We start from the raw sequence: 26054 nt of genomic DNA, 5'->3' as shown, positions 1-26054 counted from the left end.
TGTTATCTCCAGCAAGCTTGTAAGACAACCTACAGCATGAATTTGTGTATGCGTGTGACCATTGGCTTGAGCCCGTAGGCTTTAAAGTCTGGTACAAATTGTATTTGTTAGTATTGCCTCTTGTCCTAAGTTCTATCCAGAAAGTGAGATCTTGAAGCTGTGATAGTTTCCTGATCCATTTATTTATTTATTTTTAAATCTTTTAAGTTTGTTACTCTTCAATGGAAAAGACACCAAAGCAGAGGAGAAGGAGCTTTGCCCATCAAAACAGGCCTATGGAAATATCCCTAGCTAAAATAAACAGGGCTTTATTGGGCACATTTAGGATTCAGTCAGGATGCAGAGGCATACCCAACCCATAACAAGCTCAGCAGCTGCTAAGTTTGCTTTGCAGACATTGTGTAAGCGATTCACAAAACTAAGCTGTTAGCAGGGATTCTGCTGCCACATTACAAGGGGTAAATATTGGGTATGTGTAGTTATTTGCCATAAAAGCAGAGAAACTTGAAATAAAATGGTCTGTTGATAGTACAGTGTGAGTAAATGGAGAATACCTCAGACTCCAGTGCAAAATCCATATACTGCCAGCCTATGTGAAAACTATCCCAGCCACTGTGTTTTATGATCTAAGCCAGATTGCGTTCATGGTTCCTGAAGTCAAAAGCTTGTCACGTTGACAGACACTGTCCACCTAGGCTTCCCTGTAATATTTGAGTCTACAATAGTCATCAATACAAATGGACCAGAAAGTCGTGTAAAGGTCTATTCCTGTGCACTGGAAACCCCTCTGTGCCTTGTTTGCAGAGCTTAAAAGTCTGCAGCAGGTGGCTCTTTAGGGACACTGTCCTCTAGCTCAAGCTCTGCTGGGGCTTCTGCTTTGGCCCTGGAGACCCAGGAAAAACTGTACATGAAAGGTTTACAATGAACATCTGAGCATTGCATTTTTCCATAAACTTGGTGTAACTTTCAGGGCCTTTACTTCCATCACGATAGCTGTTTTCCTAGCCTACCTCTATGCACTTTTCCCATTCCTCAGGTTTTTGTTTTGTTTTGTTTTGTCTTTTTCCTAGCATCCCTGTTATGGATTACTGCCTTTGAGCAATGCCATTAGAGACGGTTACTCCTTTCTGCATCATACAACACATCTGAGGGGGTTGTCTATACCATAAACACTGATGTAAGAGCAACTCATGTAGAAACTTACTGCTTTAAGATGGTTGCTCAGGTACTACAGACAGTGCATGGCAGCACAGGGGAGCTTGGTGGTGGGTGAGGTACTGCACTGTCAGCTGGCCACACTGCTTCGGCAGGGTGACGCTGTTTGCAGAAATTTGTTTAGATGGACGGAGAATTAATCATCTGCCTCTTTTTTCAGTAGTATAGAGTTGTAGAAAAGCTTGACTAAATTATGTCATCCACAGAATTATTTTCTTCATACCCAGTTTTCTTTTGAATTCGTGATATGTTTTTTCCAGGCAGTTCCATGTGTATGTTAGGTGTTGATATCTAACTTTATTTTACATATACATGATCTGAGGAAAGTTCATTTACATGTTAAAAGAAACTTTTCTCGCTGTGGCAGTGTTCTTAGTGCTTTCTGAAGTGTCAGCCAGCAGCCCATCTCATTTCTGTCAGATAAGCATAGAATTTGTCCATAATTTCTCAGAAATCCCAGACTCCACTGGATATCTGTCTCTGCATTGCACCCCATTTTGTCACACTCTCAGCAATTCATTCTCACTTGGATAAGGCTGTGGCCGTTGGAGCCATATTGTAAGGAAAAATGCAACCCTGAAAGGGCTGTGAGCTAATGACTAAATCCTGCAGATGCACGTATGTGTATGCACGTGCATGTGCTTATTCAGAAGAGAAGCCCCTGCAACTCCATACCTAAGAATGTCTTTAAGAGTTAGACCCAGGTCATTAAAATTCACAGCAATGGCCATGGCTTTGGTCTTTTCATCAGGTGTTTAATGTTTGTGGGCTGTGGCCCTGAATAGATAGGGGATAAAGACATCTGGGCATGTTCTTTCTCTACACCAATCCCATTTTCTTTCCTGCTGTAGACCTTGTTTTTTGCCTTGTTTTTGCTTCAGTCTTTCTTTTCACTGCATATTCTGCTATATACTTAGCCTCGTTTCTATCATCACTTTTAAATCTTGCCTATATTACCATTCAGGTTTCTTGTCCCACTTTGAAGTTTATTTTTAATGATAATTAACATTAGTATTAGTGTGATATGATATTTCATGTGTTGTTAGTCTGTTACAGATACTTTGTATCTTCTTTTCATTGTTTTTAAGCATTCATTTTAGATGATTGATCCTGTAAACTGTGCAATTTATTCATTTCAGGAGTCAAGTTGGTTTCAAAAGAACTCATTTGAGTAAGCTTTAGTGTCTGTGCAGAAGTTTCCATGACTGAGTGCCTTTAATTTCTTCTGTGCATCTGTGTTCCAGTCGTCTTTTGTTCTTCAGCCTTGTCTCTAACTTCTCCCAACCTCAATGTCTTTTGTGTTTTCAAAAATAATAATTAAAAAAAAAATGTGTAACTTCCCCTAGATTTCTTTATCTTCTTCTGTTGTCACCATCCTGGTTCTGCGTGAAACTGCCTTGCCCCTTCAAAAGAAGTCCGTTGGTAGTTTCCAGTAATAACTGTAAGATGATTGTGAAAGCAAACAGAGGCAGACTGACAGCAGTTTGTTTGGGAGGAAAGACAACTGTAGTCTGAAGTGAGACCTGCAAGGCATGACATATGGTCTAGGATGTTAATCTACAGATGGCCTGTGCTATGCAATGGAAATAAGGTCTCCTTCCATTAAAATCAATGGCAAAACTTCTGTTTATTTAATGGGGGAAGTAGCAAATTGGCAATGTATGTTTTGTATAATTACACACATCAGAATAGAGTGATTCATACATTCAAACTTCTGTTTTAACCTTTTGAGGAAGGTGTGTATTTTCCAGTGCAGTGCATAGGTAAGTTAGTATGATGATTATTGGTGGCTCAGCTGGGAGAGCGTGGAGGCAAGCAGTGAGGCTCCAAGCTGTGCTCCTCCTTTTCCAAAGTCCCCAAATGTCTTCTTGCTCCACTCAGTCATTCCTGTTTTCCTCTTTCTCCCTCTCATAACTTTCTCTTTTATACGAGGAAGAGGGAGGTAGGCTCTTATACAAAACAGGTAAATAGAGCAAAGTCTGCAAAACTCTAAGGCTGGTCATGGTGAAGAACACTAGCTTTGACAGTTCAGATATTGTTGTCCTCTGGTTTTTAGTACCTGAATGTGGAATATATGTAAGAAATGAAGCAAATGGTTAAGGATAAGTGTTGGTGAGAAGCTGTCTTGGAGCTATGCCTACCTTGCTTCAGTTATGCCTGTCAGCTCCAGAAGTATTCTTTGTACTTTGTATAACCCTCTGCCCACAAACTGAATTGTACAATAGCAGACTTGATTGAAATCGATGACATAATAAGTCTTTCAGGCAATCTAAGCTTCTTCAGTCTGTGTGGGGAGAATTGACCAATCCTTGTCCTGCTTTTCCCATAGAATGCTGAAGGTTATGCTTTTGCAATATTGAATTTTAAATTCTGTGTCCCTCTAAATCAAATCTGCATTTAGTTGAAAATGCCAGTTTATCTTTAATTGGAGAGCAAAAACTTTTCAATAACCTTTGTTGGAATTTATGAATGAATTTCCATCTTAAGGCAATACTTTATTTAGCTGTTGTACGTGGTACAGCCCTGAGCTGGGGCACTGTTAGCACTAGCGGCTGGGACAGCTGGAGTAAATCTTAATAGCATCAGCAGCAAAAACTGATCAAAGTTTCAGGTCGTTTGCTGCCTTGTGCTTGTTTCTTGTGTATCAGGAATTTCTTACTCTCTGCCTTCTCTCTTTTCTGTTTGCAATGTTTTTCTTTATGGTCAAAGAGGAACGGTAGCCTCCCAAGAGGTAAAGAAAAAATGAGGAAACTCTTTAGTGACTAGCGTGAGCAGACAACTGTTTAGGTAATGAGGTTCATTAAATGTGGTGCAAATAGTGGTGCAAATGCCTTCGTCAGTCAAGTGGCTCTTTAGAAGACTTACGAGCCAGGATATTTCCTTTCATCATTGGGGTTTTGTCGAGGTGCACTGTTGATTAGGAACACGAATGTCAGGCTGTCAGTGTGCTGAGTTGGGAAAGCGTGTCTGATCAGACTGGCAGCAGGAAAATCACTGAGCTACACTTAACAGGTGAAATAAGGTGGGAACTTAGAGAGAAAACCACTGTTAATAGAAGGCAGCTGACTGGGGAAGACTAGTGGCAAAAATCCTCATTATTATTATTTGTTTCACGATAGATGTCATCTTTTCTCACTGCCTAGTGTCTTCTGAGGAAAGACAGTGCACAGTGAACGGAAAGGTCACTTTTTGCACCTTCACTGAGACTCTGCACCAGTCCCTCTTGCAGACACTTGGCATGCTCTAATAAAGCCTTTTTGCAAGGTGCTTTTCTCCATTATAAATGTAGCAGGAAAAGTGACTGTCCTTGCAGACAATGAGTACTGTGGATACTGCTGCACTGTCTGGCTACTTACTAAAATTACACAGGAGGATGAATCCTGAAAAATACAAGGTAGTAGGACTTAAGAGTCTTTTCAGGTCAAGTCAAGTAATTTAAAAACAAAACCCCTGTTGTATGGCTTTGTGATTTTCACTGCGTGTCAAAAAAAGAATGACCTGCTAGCTGTAATTATTTCTTAAAAGAAAAACCAGGTGGCACAATGTTTCTAACACAGGGTCATCAAAATGTAAACCTCAGTACTGAGGCAAGACGGTATGCCTGGTTTCGGTGCAATTGCTCCCGGTCATATTACAATATACTTAAAGATTGTAAGGCTTATCTACCCATGCCTGGCAAGGCAGAGACTCCCAGTCTAATACTCACCTGTGCTGTCACATTCACGGGTTACTATGTCGTTTGGAAGTATTGGCTTATGCCTAAAAGCATTTCTGTTCCCTGTAATGCAGTTGGGACCAAAATTTGTCCTTGCAGTTGAGTTAGAAATACAAGCTATTGCAGAACAGTCGAGTGTTGCTTATACCAAGATCCTTTTATGGGATCTTTAATACAGATGTCTTAATCTCTGCTTGCTGTTTCTGGCTTGTTTGGTTATGTTGGCCCCTATGTGCACTTCTGGCCTTGTCAGTTATTAGATTTCTAAATAACAAACCCTCAAGTGCAGACAGCAGTTTGAACCATTAGGCCAAGTGTGTGGCAAGATAATGGCTACGGTGCACTTGAAGTGGAGGTGGCTCTATAGTCTTTGTAAGATACTGATAACATGATGGCTGAAAAATCCTTCTTGTTAAATCACTCTCCGCCATCTCCAACAAGCATGGCATCTGAGGTGCCTTGCAACGGCTTCCCACATCTTCCCAGTGTGTGTTCCTGATGACACAGAACCAGGCAGAAGCACAGTAAAAAGTGTAAAAGGCCTGGCTACTCCAGCGCTCGCTGTGGCAAGTACGCTGTGCTGCGCTGTGCTGTGATGTGACCGGGTGGGCTGCTCCAAAGGATGAGGGTTTACACAGAAGCTTGGGTTTGGAGCAACATAATGGCGTTGGCTTTATGCATGTTTAATGGAACAGCTTCTTCAAATGTCTCCTCGCCCTTATTTTAGTGATTTTTAAATGAAAGTTTTCCTTTTAAGAAAGGATGTTACTGGTTCTTTTGAGTGCACTTCTTTGCAGAAATGGTTTTCATCCTCATCTGCTTCCCCCTGCCCTTTTTTGTTGTGTGGTTTGTTTCTTTGGGGTCTTTTTTGTTTGTTTGTGCTGAGACATTTTTTTCCTTCGCAATTTGATTGATCCTTCTTCTTTCAATTCCGCATTGGCTGGCTGCGTATGGAACCCCGCCTGGCTTTAGCTGAGACAAAATCGACTGCACACAATTTCCCTCTGACAGCTTGTACAAGAGCAAACATTTCCGAAGAGCTGAAAGTCTAGAAATTCAATCGGCGGAAAACCTACTGTGTGGAACAGCTTTGCTAGTGCTACAGCTCCCTGCTGGGTAGAAAAGCAATCCAGTTACAATAAATCCTTAAGAGTGGAGTCATTTGGGTAAAAGGAAAAACAAAAGCTGGTTTATACAAACTGATTGAAGTCAGACGTTTTGACTTCCCATTGAAAAAGGAGTCAAGGCCCAGGCTTGCTTGGTAATTTAAAGGGGAGATTGGCTCCTTTCATCTTTCTGTAGGGCAGGGTTCTTAATGTTTGCTTGTGGAAGAAATAGAAAGAGTTTTCAACTTAAGTTAAAATATCTACTTTCATATCGATAACAATGCTATAGCTGACTATAAAACGAGTTGGTCCTGGACGCTTCAGCAAGAGGTGAAGGCACAATTCTGTTTCTAGCCACTCTGATTTTGTTCTACTGCAGTTACAGAAATGTGAAACTAGGGTAAAATCAGGATCAAAATCAAGGCTTGCATGTCTTGCCAGGACAGCTTGGACAACAGTTTGTGCTATGTTGCTGGTGTGTCATAAGCTTATGAAGCTGTTGATGCAATCTGGGCTGCCCGACAGACTCTTTTGACTGAAGTTAAGAGTTGTGCCTAGCGAGAGAGAAGAGATCTGTTCTGTTTGTATTAATTTTCTTTCATTCTTTAAATACAAGCAATTAAAAATTAGCAGCATTAAAAAACATTTGGCATTAAAATAACAATGTTAGCTGTTGTAATGACTGTGGTGAAATATTTCTCTTAGTTTATATTTAAAAATTTAAATGAAAGTAGCTGAGAGTAATAAAGTCTCCTTGTCATTTTCCTTTATTTTAATAATTATTTGCACCACTCCTTTTTGTGCACCTTTCATACCGGTGCATATTAAATGGACCAACAGGCTTGAATTGAAAAATTAAGGAAACAATCTTCGTAAGGTCAAATGAGCAAAGTAAACTGACTGGAAATGCTGAGGTTTCCTTCCTCCTTTAATGCCTTTCAGGTGTTTGCATAAAGCTAGGTAAAACTTTTCTGGGCAAATGTGGATTTTAAGATGCTGCTGTCCCTTCAATAGCTGCATGGGGTCAGTCAAGCCTGCTGCTCTGCATATAATCTGCATTCGTCTGTCAGCCCTCCGCCGTTCCCTCCCAAATGTGTCTGGTCCTCATGGAAAATATTAAAGATTGTATAAACATTGTAAAGGATTTCCACTGGCCTTTCTGTTTAAATAAGATGTTATAAATCATAGCAAATGAGTACAAAACCTTACCACAAAGATGGAGTTAAGTTGGTTTTAGAAAGAAAGTAAGGCAGGATGGTAACCTGATAGGGCTCTTAAAACTCCAGTTTATGTCACTTGCTAGTTGCAACCACATGAGGAAGATTTTGTGGACCTGTGATGAAACTGAAGTACCCTAAGTTTCATTTCCAGCTGTCTCCCACCATCTATGGGAAGAGAAAGTGGCTGTTGATCCCAAGTGATGCCACTTTTGTCAAGGTGTTTTGTGCTAGTCATGGAGTCATGTTTTCTATGTCACCTGTTTAAAGAGGGGCTGTGCCCTTCCAAGGGGAGCATGCTGAGGACTTGCTAGCCCTAGTGATGTGCTCAGAACATGGAAATGGTGCTCTTACAGCTTTTGACAACATCCAATATCCTTGGCTTGGTTGGGTTCTCACAGTAGTGGTTTTGGCCTCTCCCATTTTGTGTGAAGTGTGATGCCAAGGCCAGCTTTTGTCAGATACATGCACTGTATCTGAAATCATACATAACATCATGCCTGGAGATGGATCCCTGGCATTCGGGGTTGATCTTGGAGTACCTGTGCACTTGTGAAACTTGGACCAAAAGATCCAGTTTGGTTGCCCAAGACCTGTACACTCATCTTTCTCTGGGCTTGGTTACCGCAAGAAGCGAACAAGAGAGCTGCTCCAGATAGCAATGCTTGGTGGGGTCTTCTCCGCTGCAAGCACCTGCAGGTGGCAAGAAATAAATCCCCGCATACCTTTTGGAGTGCATCCTCCTGGGCCAGGGGAGGGTTTGTGGGTCTTCGTAGCACTAGGAGGCACAGGCAGTGGTTTCTGCTAGAGCATACTGCAGAAGAGTAATAGGTAACAGCAATACTTAATGGAAATAGTGGAACAAGGGAAAAAAGGTGTTGAAAGAGGTCCTACAAGTATTAGCTCCCATAGTGCTTCAGAAATCCAGGCATGGCTTTGTCACTTTAAGATAAATTCCTTTGTTTCAGGCTAAGGAACAGTATATATATTCTGTGAAACCGGATTATGTTTTTCTATCCGTGTTTCTTGAGAGGAAGCTTAATGTTTGGCAAAATTAATCTTTTTTTTTTCTTAAAGTTTCTGTTCTCTTTGCAATGTAACAAACAAACATACACTCAGACAATCAGAAAACCAAACATTTTCCCTGAAATAGTGAAAAACAGCTATAAAAGTCCTTCCAAGGTCTTTGGATGTCTCTGGGCATCATTCTGCCCAGTTCAGGAGGCAAAACCATACCAATAGCCCAATGTTCGGAGTTTTGCATGTCCAGAAAGTCAGAGTTGCATCAAAATGACGATCTGCTCCATCATGGCAGACAGAAATAATTTTTTTTTTTCTTCCTATCTGTGCATATCAGCAGGTCCTGTTCGAAAAAGATACACACATCTGAAAGATTTCTGTCTAGACCATTAGTGTTCAGGGGGACACAGTTAGAAATGCACTGATGGTATCTTTGACAGTTGGGGAAAAAAAAAAAAGAGTTTAGGAAAAATTTAAAGAATTTTAATTGCTTTTAATTTGTCTGCTTGAGATGGGAAAAGAATTATGAGTTTCCAAGAGCAATCAATACTGCTGGGCCCCTACTGCTGAAACCATTTGAAGGAGACACATTTGAAAGGTTTTGTGCTCTGGCTTGTCTATAGGTTGGGTTTTTCTTTGACAAATTCCAGAAAAAGTAATTTAGCCTATTGAATGTAAATTTTCAATGTATAGAAACAGCTGAGAGAGTCCAGCAAGGTTGCTAGGAAGCTGGATATATCAGTTCCTCTGTAGTTAATGTTTTGAGTATGGAAAGCAGAACAATGGTATAAAGTCAAGAGTATTGCTATAGGTGCAGATTTCTGTCTCTATTCAGGCAAAGCATCACCAGCTTTAGGAGGAACCTCAGATTGTAGTCCTACTGTTTTTTAATGTAAAGCCTCAGTCATGGTGCTGCTGCTGTTGTGCTTCATCTTATGCTGGGGAAACTTCAACTCTTGCTGCCAATAGCCACTTTAAGTAATAGTTACTAAGTTTTGGTTGTTTTTGTCTTTTTTTTCCTTCTAATTACCATTTGCTATTTTTTTCATCCTGAAGGACAAATTATTTTGCTGTCACAAAATAGTCCCAATAGGGCTCAGCTGAAACTAAAACCAGGCCATTGCCTTTAATTTATATCGAGTATTTTGGGATTCTTTTTTTTTTTTCCTCACTCTGTTATGTTATATGTGAGACAGAAGGAGCATGTAATTAGCCCACGCTGGAATATGCTGTTTGATAGTTGTAAAACAACATGGGCAAAACACACAGTGTACTCCGAAGGCAGTTCCTGGCCTGAGTGTTGCAACCCGGTAGCTCAGAACCTGCCGTTTGACGGAGACTGAAGTGTCACTGCAGTGCGGTCACCACAGACGCATGGTGCAGGTGGTTCTGGTAGGGCTCCACAGCCTTTCCATACACTGAATAGTCCTATTAGTCCGGATGCATTGGGGTGTTTTGAGGAAACTTAGAACCCAGAACTTACAGGCACACTGTTCGTAGAGTTTGGTAAGCTTTTAAATTCATGGAATAGAATTTTAAATCTTCTGATTCCGTGCTTTTAGCAATTAGGACTCAGTAATGTTTTGTACTTCTGTGTTGTCCCCTGTCTCTTCTGACTTTTTCCATCTCGGTCCTGCTCTGCCACTGTGGAGATCTCCAAGTCCACAGACCAGATTTGGGTTACCTGAGCAGCTCTGCTGTCTGCTTTCCTGCTGAAGTTTCCTGCCAGCCTGAAATGTGGTGGATGACCTTAGTAAGACGGTGTTCTGGTTTCAGCTGGGGTAGAGTCAATTTTCTTTCTAGTAGCTGGTAGTGTCATGTTTTGGATTTAGTGTGAGAATAATGTTGATAACACGCTGATGTTTTAGTTGTTGCTAAGTAGGGCTTATCCCAAGTTAAGGATTTTTTGGTTTCCCATGCTCTGCCAGCAAGCAGGTGCACAAGAAGCTGGGAGGCAGCATGGGCAGGACAGCTGACCCCAGCTAGCCAAAGGGCTATTCCAGACCATAGGACGTCACGCTCAGTATATAAACTGGGGGGAGATGGTTGGGAGGGGCAGATCGCTGCTTGGGCATCGGTCAGCAGGTGGTGAGCAACTGCACTGTGCATCACTTGTCTTTTCTTGGGTTATATTTCTCTCTTTTTTGTTACGTTCCCTTTCATTACAATTATTATTATTATTATTACTACTACTATATTGTAGTAGTAGTAGTGTATTTTATTTTACTTTCGTTATTAAACCGTTCTTATCTCAACCCATGAGTTTTACTTCTTTTTTTCAATTCTCCTTACTTACAAAGCCGCCACAAGGCTTGAGGATGCCTTCCTTGTCATTCCCTAGAGGGAATGATCCATCCCCAAACAGTGAGGCAGGAGAGATAATAAGGAATCATTTTATGAGGAATCACATTTTATCCTGAACAAATCTGACTGAAAATTTTAGTTCTGATTTTCCTAAGCTGTTTACCGGTGTGTTTGGTGGATAATTATTCTGGAAAGAAGGTGTGCATGGGAGTAGCAGCAGCTGAAGTGGGGAGACTATTGAGCTGCTACAAGGAAAATTTTTATGCAGATGAAAGTGGATGCAAAGTGCGGTGCTTGGAAATGAGCAGCAGTGAAAAACTAATAATTCCGCATATTGTGCTACAGTACTATGGTTTGTATTTGAACCATTCAGAAAAAGAGACTATGTGTTGTTGCTGCTGCAGAAGTAGGGCTGACTGTTTGTTTCTTGTCTTCCACGTAAACCCCTGGAAAAAGTCAAGCAGGAGAACACACCTGTTTGTCTAAACCCCTGAAAACTCTTTACATGTTCACGGTTGGATGAGAGATGCCTATGATTGTGTAGTGGGATAGATTCCCTCTGCCCACCCCCAGTATTTTCTTTCTCATTGTTACTTGTTTTGTGCGAAATCTGCAGTTCACTGGTAGGAGCTCTATACAGACTTTTCTACGATAACTGCAGCGGAGGATTTTTAGGAGTTTGGGTACGAGGGGGGAGAAGCAATTTAACATCATTGTTATATTTTCATTTGTTTTGATTTGATATCCATCCCGACGGAGGGCAAAGCACCACCGAGAGAGGTGCTGCCAGGTGTGGTTCCTACTGCTTTCTAATTCTGCGATCACAGAATACCCGATTCTGCAGTCCTTGCACAGACAAGTCTCCCACTGATTTCAATGGGAAATTTGCCTGCATCAGGGATAAAAGAGCGGGCCGCAAGTTGTGTACAATGATGCAATCTGATCCTCCTGCTGTGGAAATTGATGTAATCGCATTCTCGCCCTCCCCCCTTTTCTCAACCCTTCTCCCTACCAACCCCCGGTGACTCCTGGGGGGCTTCTCACCGCCGCAAAGGGGGATGCAGCTGTGTGCTGGAGCAGCAGGGGAGGGGAGGAGACCTGCTAGACAATTTCGTGAAGGGCTACATCCTAGACGGAATGGCTAAGAACATGGACCCGCCTGCCCCGAAAAACGCATCACCGGCTTTTGCTACACGAGCAAATGTTTCTTCTCTATAACGGTCACATTGGTGATGTGTCCTCCTGTGTATGTTGTGAGGCTGAAATAAAGGGCTCAGCGAATTGAGCAATCGAATTGCTGCCTGCATTCATTCCGTGCAGAGGGACAGGCTTAGCTTTTTTTAAGGTGCTCTGTATTGTGATTGTTGACGGTCTCTGCTCTTCAGCGGTGCTTTTGTGCCCTGGCACAGTGCAGGTTGCTTGGGAGTATGGAACCTCGAGAATGCTGCGCTTTGTTGCCGGGCGACCTCTCCGATGCTTCCCTGCGCTTTGCCGTTTATGTGGGGCTTGGGTTTATTTTTTCCCTTTGGGAATTCTAGGCTCAGCTGAATTTGTTCTGTGTTTTGCGGAAGAGCGAGCTTGTTAAAGAATTCCCCGATGACTTTGAAGTGAACTATTTATTTTCTCTTAAGGCTTATTCAGTGTAGCCATTTGCCCCCTCTCCTCTGTTTTTTCACCCCGGTGTTTCCTGAGCTACAAGCATTCTTGGAATACATTAGTTGTAATGAGTTATGTGGGCATCAAAAGTTTTCTTTGAAACTATATGGCATCAACATCTGTTAGCTCTTAGAGAACAGAGACGCAGACAAAGGGGCTGATGGGGGGAGGGAGGAAAAAGATATTAAATTCTGGAGTATGAAGTCTCCGTCTCAAAGACTCAGGGGGAGGGGAAGGGGAAATCTGCTAAACTCCGCGGCTTTGATGTGGTCCTCTGGCCCTGTGATTCCTTTTATGGGAATGTGCGTGGCAGACGGTCCCGCACGGACGCCTGCCCTGCCTGCCTGCCCTGCCTGCCTGCCCTGCCTGCCCTGCCCGCCCAAGCGCTTCCCCCCAGCAGCCTGCCCAGTCCGCAGCATAAATCCTGCCACAGCCCTTGCTGCTACAGTAACATTTTCTGGGAAAATGCCCAGTGTTCAGTTTTCAGCTGTTGAGATGGGGAATCAGAATTCCTAATAGTAGCAGTAACGCTTAAGTAAAAAATAAAGTAAATGTTTAGAAGTGAACTTTTTATTTGCTTGTAATCCTCCCAACCCTGTGGATCAACATGCAACAGTTCATCTAAATCAAGTTTTTAAATGGTCTGTGCCTGTGGGGTTTTATTGGCTGTAATTAAAAACCGTGTCTGTTTCTATGTACGCAGCATCAATCGGCGTTCAGGCATGATCACTGATGCAGGACTACTTACAGGAATGTGTGGGGACGGATTCTACTTTTATTTTTTTTCTGCAGAGCCTGCCTCAGTGCTTGTCCTGTGTGCCAGGGAGCAGAGGAGAAGAGGAAGAGAAACCTCTATGTCTGTCTTTGCCTCTTGTTGGCTCTGTTTTTAGCCATAATGCTGGTGGCATTGTGCTTCACTGTGACTTCCTGGCCCATTAAAACCCTGACCAGTTATAAAATGATTAGTTGACATACCTGGGCTTTGGGGACAAAGAGGTGGTTTAAAAAGGAATGTGAACCATCTGTTTTGCGAGCACCTCCTGTTGACAGATTTATGAATCAACATTAGCATATGTGTCCAGGGTCACACACCTGTGCTTCCTAACAAGGTAATATTATTTAGCAGGGTATGTTTTCATCCTGAGGATTCAGGGCTCTGTGCAAAGGTGGGCATCAAGAATTCCGTTTTACAGTTGAAAAATGAAGGCACAGAGAGATTTAAGTGACTTACCCTACACCACACAGTGAGTCTGTGGTGGAGCAGTTATTGAATCCAGGTTTCCTCCAGCTGCATAAATATACGTCATCCATTAGCAGGAAAAGACTTAGAGCTATAAACATAATAGAGGATCATTGATTATCATTCTAGGGGAGCTTTAAGCCCTTGTGCTGTGTGAAAACCTGAGCCGTGTAGGAAGACACAGGCTGTTATCACAAGAACGGTTCAGAATGCAGTATGTTAAAGCTGTAATGATCACTGAAATTGGTGGGACGAGTACCCTTGATTTCAGTGATCACATGTTAAATAAGCAAGTTATTCTGTAGTCAAACTCTGTAGCCATTTTCTGCATGCTTGTTTCCCAGCATATGTCTGGGTAAAATCACCTCAGTGCACTTAAGTCTGTTTTTTAAAGAGTTTCTTGGTAACGAAATCTATCATGAAAGGAAGTGGAACAGAAAATTGGATTTATTATGTAGCTATGCCCATCTGCCTGCTGTGGTGAAGAAGCCCCAAATAAGCAATTTGGAGGAGTTATTGAGCTTCTCCAGGCTGGATGGTAGATGAAGATTTGTCCTCTTTCATTCATGTCCTTATACTTGTTCATCAGTATAATCTATGTTGAAGATAGGATCTTGGGGGATGTGGGACAATTGATTTTGCAATCAGCAAAGAGATTAGAGGACAGCTAGAAGAACAAAGTAAGGTAAATAGCTGAATCTGTAGAGTGAGTTCATTTACCCTTCTGAAGTACCTTCAAAGTGAATTTAAATATAGCAAAAAGCAGTCATTTCTTGTTACAGTCCTATTTAATCTCAAAGACTGATGATCTTTTTTAGTTGAAGATGGTTGGACCCTTCAGTTGGAAAGTAACTGCTGAATCCATTCGTCTATTCATACAGTTAGTTGCTTTCAATTATATCATCTCTTACCTGGCAGAAGTCCTTGAAAAACTGTGTCTCACCCTGTCACCTTAAAAAGTAGAAGCCTTAATAGTTCCAGAATTCCAATAATAGTGTTAATGGAAGATGTCACTTTGCAACACCTAGCAAGAGTTTCTAAAGATCCATAAAATCCAGAGTGAAAACATAATAGAAACAGTAATGTTCTGTCTTGAAACTGGAATGATCTAAATAACTGTCCCCTAAATGGATCTTCTGACTATACAGGTCTTAATGTCCATTGGATAATTTTATCTGTTAATGCTTTTTTGCTAGCTACAAGTAATATTAAGCAAGTCCATAGTATTTTAAAGTATTATTGCTGGGGGGTGTGTGTGTGTGTGGTTGTATACAGGATATGAATAGATATATATTTACTAGCATGCTTATCTTCCACAGCACATAGGAGTCTTACGATTCAAGTTAAATGAGTTGGTGGCTTTTGTTGAATGCATGTTGCAGTGAAAAAGGTACTTGTAAAAAAAATGAAAAAGGTACTTGTAAAGAGCATGTTTCAGTATTGCCACTACCCAATTTTCATAGGCTAGGGAAAAGAAATATATCAGAAGGATTAAGAAAGGATTTGTGTTTTGTCCTGTTGGAAAGCCTCGTCCAGGTGTTGGATTGGGACAAAAGAGATTCAGCTGTATGTTGCAAGCAACCTGGAGCAAAAACTACCACATTTCCTTTCTTACCTATTCAGATGTCCATCATTAAGGCTTTTGTGTAAGTGTCCGTCTGCTTTGCACTTTCATTTCCTCAACAGCCTCATATTCATGTTCCTATGGATGGGATAACCTTAAAAGCATATCATACAGCTGCTCCTTGTAACCATTTGAGGGTCTGTAAACAGGGATATAAAGATATTGGCGATACTTTTTGCCTCATAAGCCTCTAATAATGCATGATCCTTTGGGACTGGAGATTAAGGGTGTTTGGGTTTGGGGGTTTGGTTGTTGTTTTTTTTTTAATCCTGTCTTTATCTTCACAGTATTTTAGCAGCAGCTGGAATTGATCTACATTCACCTTCTGTGAGATGAGACTGCAGGGGCTCCAATTCTGTCAAATTGGTAGATATAGATGCGGTGATTTCAAACACTGTTACCATATTATTATGGCTGGGAGTTACTACTCCTAGAGCAGAGGCAGCCGAACTGAATGCATTTGTGTGCTTCATCATGATAGTTTTTGAGCTGGTATATTAGAGTGAACTTTATGCTAAGGTACCAAAGGATGAATTTCAGTATGTGTTGTGCTACACCCGTGGTTTTCTGCTATCTCTGTTAGGAAGACCGTAACTTTGGACATAGAGGTCATCATGGCAGATAAAGGCAGTAAAATCCTAAACCGCAGCAGCTAAACCCATCCAGGATCATCTATCAGAGATCTTAGAGGAGAAATCTGTTTTCTGAACAACTCTACCTGCTGTGATTATATTATGAAGAAATTTTATCTGAGAGAAGCTTCCATGCATGGTGGAGGAAGAAAAACCTGTCTGTAATGGATCGCAGAGCACCACGTTCTTATTTCAGAGAAAGAAAACATTATAGAAGTTGAGCTTGCTGCTTCCACTTAACAAACTGCACTATTGCAGTTGCAATGTGTATTTTAATGTTGGTCTAAAAGTTAAAGTCACCCTGACTTCTTCTCCAGGTCTGAGCTGCTTTACAGATTCTTTACAGAAAGTTGAATCCTGCTGAGCTATCTTTATTATTAAATTATCTGGAATGGCAAACTCAAAAGGAAAAAGAGAGAGTAAAGCCTCCTGGTTGCAGAAGGAAAGGTAAAATATGCTGCAGGAGGAACAATATTAGGCTTAAACCAAGGCATAAATTTGTATTGCTCTATAGTGTTTTTCTGTATGTTATATGCTTTAATTATTAATTGTATTAGCCTGGTTTCAATTTTCATTATAGTGAGGCTTAGAATATATACTTTATTTGTGTAAGGCCCTAGGTATATAGATTACTTATGAACAGGGAAGGAGAGGAAGCACTTGGCCTAAAGAGGACCCTGTAATACAGAAGTGTATGGTTTATTTCAAAAGGCTTATGAGGGAGATCTTCAAGCATTTTTGAAAGAGAATATTAATATGAAGACTTCACTTCCAAATGCAGAGCATGCCAAATGTATACCCAAAATGCGTTCTTATGTTTTGCCTGTAAGTAGAAATCGCACAACGTTGTGTGCACAAATGTCCACTTTTATGTATATTTGACTGCATGGGTTTGTATTCATGGAAGCTGCTAACCTAGCAAAATGTCATCTCCAAGTATGTCTGACTACAAGCAGTTTGATTTTTGTTTGTTTATTTATTTATTTTCATTTTTAAGCCTGGCTATAAAGCTGCATTTGTAGAGAGTGATGATACCTCAGATAACTGAATATCTACTTTCACCTGCATTATCCTAAAATAAATGATACCATTTTTTGAGGTTTCCTAGCAGTGAAGACTAGGCTTGAGTTGATTATAGTTACACATGGCTATGTTTCTAGTCCATGGAAAATTTCAGATTCCCAAAGGGGATCTAGGTTCCTCCCATCAATTGTTTTTTGAAAAAGTCTTTTACCTCTTTCTCTTCAAGTCTGGACAAGATTAAAAATAAAGTAAAACAATAATAATGACTGCTTTGGGGGTTGGATGGGTTTTGTGAAGCATCTTCAAGAGACTAGGTTTTCAAAATCTGCTAAGGACTCGCTATATGAAAATCAGACTTACTTTGGAAACTTGTTTCTTGCAAGTGAGACTGAAGCATTCAGAATAGCCACTTAGCAGTTGACAGAGCCCTCAGTCATTTGGGTGAAAGGCCAAAGGCCATCCTCATTCTCTTGAACCTCTAGTCCTTGGAATTTTTTTTGTCTACATCAAGGATGGAAGTTTGTGCATAGGTGACATGGCATTCTTGTTGGCAGCTACTTTAAAACTGTTATAAAATCTACTCCACATGATGTTAGAGTTACCACATATCTTGTCGCTTGCACTCCTGTTGTGAAACACATTTCTTCAACTTTGCTCTTTCCAGAAGTACTGGAACTTTATTGCATCAATATGAGAATAAAGAGAGAAAAAAATACATGTTTCAGTCAGATGGTTAAAAATAGGGAGGAAAGTTTTCTTGGTTGACAATTTGTTATTTTGCATGTGTTTTACTTGGGGAAAGTGGTGCATATGATACCTTTATAAGAACTTCACTAAAACAGGAAATGTGTGCATATTTTCTGCCAAAAATGTGGAAAATTGAGTATCTTAAGGCTAAATCAAAGGTTTTTAATGAGATGCTTGAAGAAGGAGAGGTAAAGCAACTTGTTTCTACTTGAGAAGAGCAATAGCTTTTAGAAAAATGTTAATTAACACAATATTGACTCTGATGTAATACAGGGAGTAGGGGGGTCCAAACTTTAAAAATGAGCTTATTATCATGATAACCTACCTAAATCAAAGGTTATCCTTTGATGTATGTAATGCATCTATGGATGTAGCTGTCTCTACTTACACCAAAAGCAAAACTGTATTTAACACCATGCTAGTTCAAATGTGGGTTGCTAAAATACACACTCTGTTTGCATTCTGTAGGCTTGGCTCTTATGTGCTGGGTGTCATGGAGAGCGGCATGAGAAGGTAGAGCCAGGACAGGTAGAAAGAGCCGTACTGATGACCAAGATTAAAGGAATCGGTGGGCATAGAGGCCAGGAGGTAGAGCTAGACGTGAATGCAAATACAACGGTGTAGAGCCTGGAGGGTGAAGACAAGGAGCTTGGCCTCGATGCCAAAGCAGAAAGGGAGCCAGCAAAGGCATAGGAGGAATAAAGCGATGCAGGCAGAACCACGGGTGAGGATCTGGATGGCAGCATTTTCAGATAGCAGGTGAAAATGAAGTCAATAGCTAGAAGCCCCAGAGTCAGTGCCCGGCCTTTAGACTCCAGAGTCTTGGATCAGTAAGAAAAGCGCACAGGGTGGTGGTTAGGGCTAACATTGGGGTTAAAACAAAAAGTAATTCCCAGCAAGTTAGAATTCATTGGAGTCTGATTGCACGGCAAAGGTGGGAAGTGAGTGACGATTGCATGACTTGTAACCAGCTGGATAGAAGCCCTGGGGTGTGGGAGCTTTTAAAGATTGTTTTTCTTCCGTGTGTATGTATATAGTCAGCAGCATTTCTGAGGGAGTTGCACTAATTAACTCTTCTCTCCACCCCCAACCTCTTAAATCTAAGCTGAGTACAGCGGCACCTATCAGAATGGGATATATGGGACACAAGGTCCTTTCTACCCAGGCCAGGCAGCCAGCTGTTAAGAGTTTTGAAGCAGATGTTTGAGCCTGAATCTTAGTCATTCTGTGTGATTTGTGTTGGTAGCTAACGGAGGCCAACTTATTTATCTGGGAAACTCCCGGTGAGGTAGAGGCACTTACTCTAGATGGGTTTCTGTTTAGCAACCTATAGAAGTGGCATGCTGAAATAATCTTTCTACATAAATGTTTCTTTTCTTTATTCTTTCAAGCACTCCCTGACCTCATTTGTATAGTATTTCACAGGGTACATCTGGTTTTGGTTGTTTCATGACTCAGTGTTCCAGTTTGAAAATGCAGCGTTGTGATTTAAAACATCGTGTCAGGACAGTGATATACAACTACCCATGACCTAAATGTTGTTGCTTTTACTCTCTCAGGCACCGCTCCTGCTGCGGGCCGGGCTCTTGCAGCTGCGCAGGGAGGCCCACGCTGCAGAGCCTGGCCAAACGGCAGAGCCGCTCTTGGTTTTTTCATCCCCTCGAGCCTCTTTCCTTTGTGCTCCAACACGCTTCTCCCCAATGTCAAATATTCCTACCTGGCTATAGCGTTTGCTTCCCACTAGAATTTCTTGAGCTGCAAGTTACGTTTTACACATTTACCCTTTTCTTTCACTCTAGTCCATTTTCTGAATTTGGGTCGCTGGGGGTAGATGTGCTATTTTATTCACGTTAAGGCAATTTGAACAGGTTCCTGGGAGAATACTCCATTATACAGTACGAGCTGCGGTCAGAATTGTTTTCTCTGGTCCTTGCTCAGCTCTTGTACTTTTCCGTGGAGTGTGAGTTTACATACACTGTCCAGAATCCTTTTCTCAAGCAGGTGCATTTTGGTATTTATCCAGGTTGTGACATATGTTTCCGTGGTGCTAAATATATTCAGGTAACTCTCTTGCAGTTGTTTTGACAGAAGAGTTAATGATAATAAGATGAATGATATAGTTTTTTCTTTTTCCTTCATTTTTTTTCCTGTAAAATATTACAGTTGCCCACGCCTTTCACAGATATACATCTGTCTATCAAAGATAATATGCAGAAGAACACATTTGAATGGGAGCTGAGGAATTCTGCTTAAATGTGTCATTAAAATGTTCAAACGATACTCTTATCGGTTTCAGGATGGATTGTCAATTTGTGTGCTATTTAACAGTTATAATATGGTTCAACATCATAAACCCACTTTTCTAGAATTTGGTAATTTATAATAATTTGGTTTAAGGCAGAAACACTTACTGGAAATTTGCTTGCATTAAGTTACTACTTTAACTTAAATAACTAGGAGCTAGAGAAGGAGTGAAACTAGAGTAGAATATAAAACATATTTACTTAAGACCCATGTAATGATTAAAAGTGAGAAAATAAGGAAGCTAGCTTCATGAGTATTAATGCTTCACTATGCTGTTTTATACTTCTGTCTTCCACTCTTTTCGATTGAGTTACTTGATGGTGCATTTTACATCAACAAATGTATGCTCATTTTTAAGTGACGTCGTTTGAAAAATCATAAAAATTAATGGCTTGTGGGTTTTGTAGAGGATGAGATTAATGACGTCGTTTTAACAGGCAACATTTGATATCCAGATGCACTGCTTGCTTTGCTAAAATTTTAAAAGATGAAGGCTACCAGCTAGATAGTATTCTCCTCAGAGGTACATCACAAGTAAGATCATACCTACTCATTGCATATTTGCTGATCAGGTTAACAGAAAATATATTTTTTTTTTTTCCAAGACAGCAGGAGGAATTCTGAGTTTAGTTAAACAAACAAACAAACAAACAAACAAAACAGTTATTAAATATTTAGCGTTGTGGGAGAGAGCAGAGATGCCATATATGCCTATGTAATCACGTCTATGTATCTCTTTATCTACAAGAGCAGTCAGAGATGTGCTCTCAGAACTTCATGGAAAATGATGACATGGGGCAATTTGATCAAACAAAAGTATACCAACTTTTACAAGGCCCTGGAAAGACCATCTTCTTGCAGAAATATAAGTTATGCCAACGTTTAATGGCTTCTTTTTGATCACTGTCCATTTCTTCCATAATTTTTAAGGTCATGATTGATATTAATCAGCACACGCTCAAAAAAAGAGACATTTTTTTACTGGAACAAAACCTCAAGGAAACAAAATAGTTTTTGTGATTTGCTTCTTGGAAAGCTAAATCCAGAATGACAGCTTTTATAGCAACATTGTGCTGTGCATAATCCTAGCATTCCGGGCCAGGTCACCAGCATTTCTCAGAGCCATTTGGCCTATGGGTTCTAACTTTATTTCAGGGTATCTGCTCATGAACAGAACAATATTTTCAGGGTCTCTGAGCAAGCTATCCAGTAGCGTTTGTGAAATCTAATTTTTAAAATGCTGTTGCAGAAATTGATACTGAAGAATTCCTAAGATATGCTTTTGTGGCTTAGTTACTTTCTGATAGCTACTCTCAAAGAATAACATTTGGGCATGTGGAAGGCAGAAAAGAACCTCTGTCAGCTTTTTCGAGAAAAAGAGGTGAACTGCTTGTATCATGGTAAAATTGCTTAACAATAAAGCTAATGAATACAACCAGACATTAATTTTCACGCATTATTCCCTTATTCTTATCTTGTGCAAAAAGCTCCGTACTGTCAACTTCCAGTTCACAGGTTAATGCTGAGAATGCTGGCTCTGTGTTCCCGGTATGTTTTTGCAGGTGAAGTTAAAATGGCTATGAGCGCAGGATGCCAGCTTTTTAGGACCACATCCTTCTTTATCACCATAACTATTTATCAGTGGCAGAGAATGTTTGTGGAGAATTTAGGGAGCCAGCCTATAAAGTAAGGTCAGTGACATTATGGTGATGCTAGAGCCTTTGGAATGAATGGGAGAAGGCAAAACATGAGGATAGCTGTCATTGCTTATGGTTTAGCTGGGATAGGGGGATGGAGCTGGAAGGGTCTGCTAATAAGAGAGTGAGAATGCTCTTCAGGGTCTTTGTAAGTGGGATTAGCTCTAAATCCCACTGATGCCCTTTATTACTACTTCAGCACCATTAGAGAAATGTTTTTGGGGTCTGAGATAAGATCATCTGCATATCTATAGCATCTGCTTCTGTATTGCTCTAGACGTACTGGGGCTGACAAAATGTTATTAATTTCAGGACTGAAGGATCAGGCAGCTCTTCAGAGTCTGGTGTCTGCTTTTCTTGAGTGACCTCTGGCATATGAAAGTTTTCTGTTTGTTGGTGGAACCAAGTGATAACATTCCTCTGTGGGTAGTGAAGGGCTTATTTCTCCTTTATCATTTCCATTTGGAGGTTTTTTTTATCTTGCTCGATTGACAGGATGTTGAAATGCTAAATATTAATCTACTTTGTAAAAGGATTTGAATATGAACACTTCTTTTTTTCTTTCCCCTGTACAATCTATTCATCTCCATCAAACTTTTGTCCTAAAGTATGTCCAGAGCATTGTCAAATAGCACCAAACGCATTGACTACCACTAATAAAGTGATTGACTTCTTTCCTGGAAAACAAATTCTGTACTCTTGTTAACTGTTTTAAATTAATCCTGCTGATAATAAATACATATTCTTAACACGTCAACACTTTGTATATAGTATATTTGTCATTCCTTTTTTTTTTTTTTTTTTAAACAGGATTTATCTGGGGAAGGCTACAGAGACACTATTGGTGATGAACACTTTCATCTAGAAGGTATTTAAAGAACAAAATTTCTTGGTTAATATTAAGGAGTATTGGAGTAAGTCAGTGAAAAAGTCAGTGTGAGAATGTATATATGAGAGTGCAGTTCTTGATATACTGATGTGTCGTTTGCCTGGCAAAACTGTTAAGATGGGAATAGGGTATTATTTCTGTATCTTCTACCACTGTCCTCCCAGTATCGAAAAAGTCACCCAGTTGTATCATAGGGACCAAGTGTTTTAATTCAAGGTCTCACAGATTTTTTCCAGGTTTCTCTTGGTATTGGTAGCAGTAGTGAATATCACTGTCCCCAGCAAAGGTGGTAAATGCGATCACTGAAAATGTTAGCGCTGGGTTTTGTGATACACTGCACACCCTTCTGTGTTACTAAACCAGATTTAGAAACTCCTGCATTAATTTCTAATAAAGACCAGAGACTCTTAGTCAATACATGTCTCTTGAATATTAATGGAATCATTATTCCCTCAAATAACTTCTTCCTTCCAAGGCTCACCTCATCTTTTCTTCTGATCAGGCCTCTCCCTGCATTGGAGATGGAATCATTATTGTGGTAGGAAGGGCCTTTGGGGACCTTGAATACGGACACTGTATTCTGTGTGCCAGAGAACACATCCAAGGTACCTTGAACTTCCATTGGGCAAGTGGGGGTTGATGAACGGAAGAGATTAATTTAAGGACATTGTTGATCATTCTTAAAAAAAAAAAAAAAAAGAAAAAGAAATGAGACTTCAGAAACTCTCTGGGAAACTCCCTAGTTTAACAAGTGGTTGCATGGGCTGTGTGCTAGATTTATATTATAGGCTAGTAGAAACAATATCCCCAACTTATTTAGAGCAATGAGCCATGTCAAGCTTAACTTGGAAATTTCTGTCCTTTTATAATCCAGTCATTTTTTTGTGGTGGCAGAGACTTCTGTCTAAACGGAACTTGAAAGATTCTCTATGTTAGAATGTCTGTCTTTCAGTTCCTTACCTGTGAAATGTGTTAATACCGTGTTTCTTGGATCCCATGTTTCTATCATGTCCGTAGTTTACAAAGAATGTGCCCTCATATGTGCCTGTGACATAGGAACTCAGTTTCAGCTGGTGCTTGTAGGCTACTTTTAAACACAAAAGCAAGATATACTTGCCATGATGGAGGTGGTGTTTGTTAAAAATGTTTCAGTATTTAACTTCACCACAGTTTTCCTTTCTGCTCATAGTAGGGCACAATTCCTATAATGGGTGGCATTTTAATTTTCAGAATTATAGGAGAATCTACTTAACATGGGATAATAAATGTCAGTGAGGTGAATAATTTCATTTTTCTGTGTCTCTTTCGGCCTTCCCTTGCCTCTAATTATTCCTTACTTTGTTGTGTCGAATTGTCTTGCATAGCAAACACAATATCCAATATATAGTATTTCCAAACTAGTCAGCAGCAGGATTGTTTTTATTAGAGTGTGGAACCTTTTAGGCTACTGTACTTTCAGTCTTTCAGCATTTTTACATTATTACTTCTGATGCATCTCATTTCTTAGGAAGTAGCTGAGCAGTGCAGACAGGATAGAGATACCAGCAGGAGGTCCTTTCTCTGTGTGCTCCCACCAGGGAAGAGCTGTTCTATGGTATCCTTCCAGTTGGGGGGCAGGTAACTGTTCCCACTCAGTGCTCAGGCAAATGCATGCAGATTGCTGAGGCTTGGTCCTCATCCCTTCTGCTCTCAGATCTCCAGACTGTGCTTTCCATGCTGGGGACAGTGTTAGCCACTTCCCTCTTGAATGGGATATTGAAAATCTTCTTATAATCGACAGATGATACTAGAAGCATTGTGTTAAAGCAGGATGCTTTCACCCTTTTTGTATAACTTTGTACTTTTTACTGGCATAATATTTTTGGATGACTGTGATAGTACTAGCATAAAATTGTGATATTAGCATAAAGTGAAGCTGAAACATGATTTGAGACCTTTGTTAGGGCACAGCTTGAGTTCTGTGTGGCTTAGGTACAAGATGACCACTGTCATAGCTCTTTTCTGCATAAAAATGTTTTGTGTGAAAAGGTAGTCAATATTCTAGAAAGTATATTAATCTTTCCATCTGAAATAGTTCTGCCTTTATTTTGCTACCTCATAATCTTTACATGTGTACTGGTGTAACACATATATGTCGCATGATTATACATTTATTTGTCATAAGATAACATAAACATCACTGATAGCTGGTTTCAGAGACAGGGAGCTGTAACACACTGAAACATGGTTGGTTGGGCTAAGCTCACAGAGGACATGAATGGCAAAACAAAGACTTGAACCCAGCTCTGCCAAGTACCAGGCAAATGTCTAATCAGTGAACTATATTCTGTCTTCATAAATACATGGTAGGTATGGAAAAAAATAAAAAAGAAACGTTTCTGAGATTTGCAAAAAAGCACAGCAGGTGCCACAGTTGTTCTGGGCTAAGGGAAAGTTACAGCCTTCACACTCAGAGACTTTACTGGAGAATAAATCTGAGTTCTTTAGAAGACTCTCGCTGAAAAGACAAAGTGGCAATAAGAGAAATAATTGAATTCCTTATTTTGTTTTACATAGCCAAGTTCATTACCTTTTTTTTTTCTCCCTCTCTTTTTTTCCCCCTCTTAGCTGTCTGAGCAGTACAGATAAAAAGAACTCTCTTTGCTGGATTTAACTTCTGTGTTGTTATGTAAAGCTTGATCAAATCCTTTCGTCTTAACAGACTTAACTGGCCAACAGCAAAAGGCTTGGGATTCTGGGATTAAGATTGTATTCGGTAAGAGGACTGGTGCATTAGTGCTTTCTTTTGAACTATAGAAAGAACAAAGTAAACATCAAAAGCATTAAGCCATGAGAGCGGATTGTTGACTCGATGTTGCTGCATGACAAGAGGTTAGAACTCAATAGTGGCGACTCTGTTTACTGAGTGCTGTGCAGAAGGAAACAGTTTGAACAGTATTGTCTGTTATATCCAGCACCTGCCTTTGATTTTGCTGCTGAGCAAGTCACTAAACTGAAATTTTTGGATTTTCTCTTACATGGTCAATGATTTCCTTAGATAAGAGACACCATTGGAAACCTCAGTCTCTTCTTATATTACTCTTACTCTGTTCCCCTTCCTCTTTCATTAATAACTCAACAATTGGGCATGCTGGATATAGGTTCTGTAGTGGATTCATTTGCAACTTTTACTCCAAGTTTTGCAGCGCTTTCCCACTGCATTTCAGAGACTTCTACTTGCCAAACTTAGAGTATTTGTGCAATGTGCTGTGGCTGTGTATGAACTTCTCATGCTTGAACTTTCTTGACCAGCAGTTTCTGCACAAGAAGCATGTGCTTCATCATTCTTCATGTCTAGGATAAAAGAGCTTGCATTTTTCTCTTCTTTGTCCCTTGATAGATTAGTAGGTCACCAGAACTGAAGGACTGGAGGTGGCTCTGGAAGAAGTCACAAAAACTAGCACAGACATTGGGAGATATTTTTCATTTCATTTCAGTGGGGAAGCTAAAATGGCAGGTAGGAATTGAATGTAGCATCAAATAGCAAGACACTCTTCCGTTATGTACACATGCAGGTGGCTCAGAAAGACATCTGCGGTTACTGTGTTCAATAATGACATCCAAGTTCTCTCTCTGCTCTTCAAGGTGTAAGCAAGCTTTTTAGTGAATCATTCAAGAGCCCTGCT

The 26054-nt window shown here is 40.4% G+C and overlaps 1 protein-coding gene across 1 annotated transcript in view; it reads left to right on the top strand.

Annotated features, from left to right (window-relative positions):
- The window catches only part of NKD1 (NKD inhibitor of WNT signaling pathway 1), a 176168-nt gene that overhangs the window by 114924 nt on the left and 35190 nt on the right, over positions 1 to 26054 (top strand). The window contains exon 5 of the mRNA XM_049806737.1: positions 22311 to 22368. Coding sequence (XP_049662694.1) covers positions 22311 to 22368 — 58 coding nt within the window. The remainder of the gene's footprint in view (positions 1 to 22310; positions 22369 to 26054) is intronic.

This window comes from Accipiter gentilis, chromosome 7 (genome assembly GCF_929443795.1).
Source record: "Accipiter gentilis chromosome 7, bAccGen1.1, whole genome shotgun sequence".
Classification (NCBI taxonomy): domain Eukaryota; kingdom Metazoa; phylum Chordata; class Aves; order Accipitriformes; family Accipitridae; genus Astur; species Astur gentilis.
Note: the sequence above shows the minus strand (reverse complement) of the source record. Positions and strands in the feature narration are given on the sequence as shown.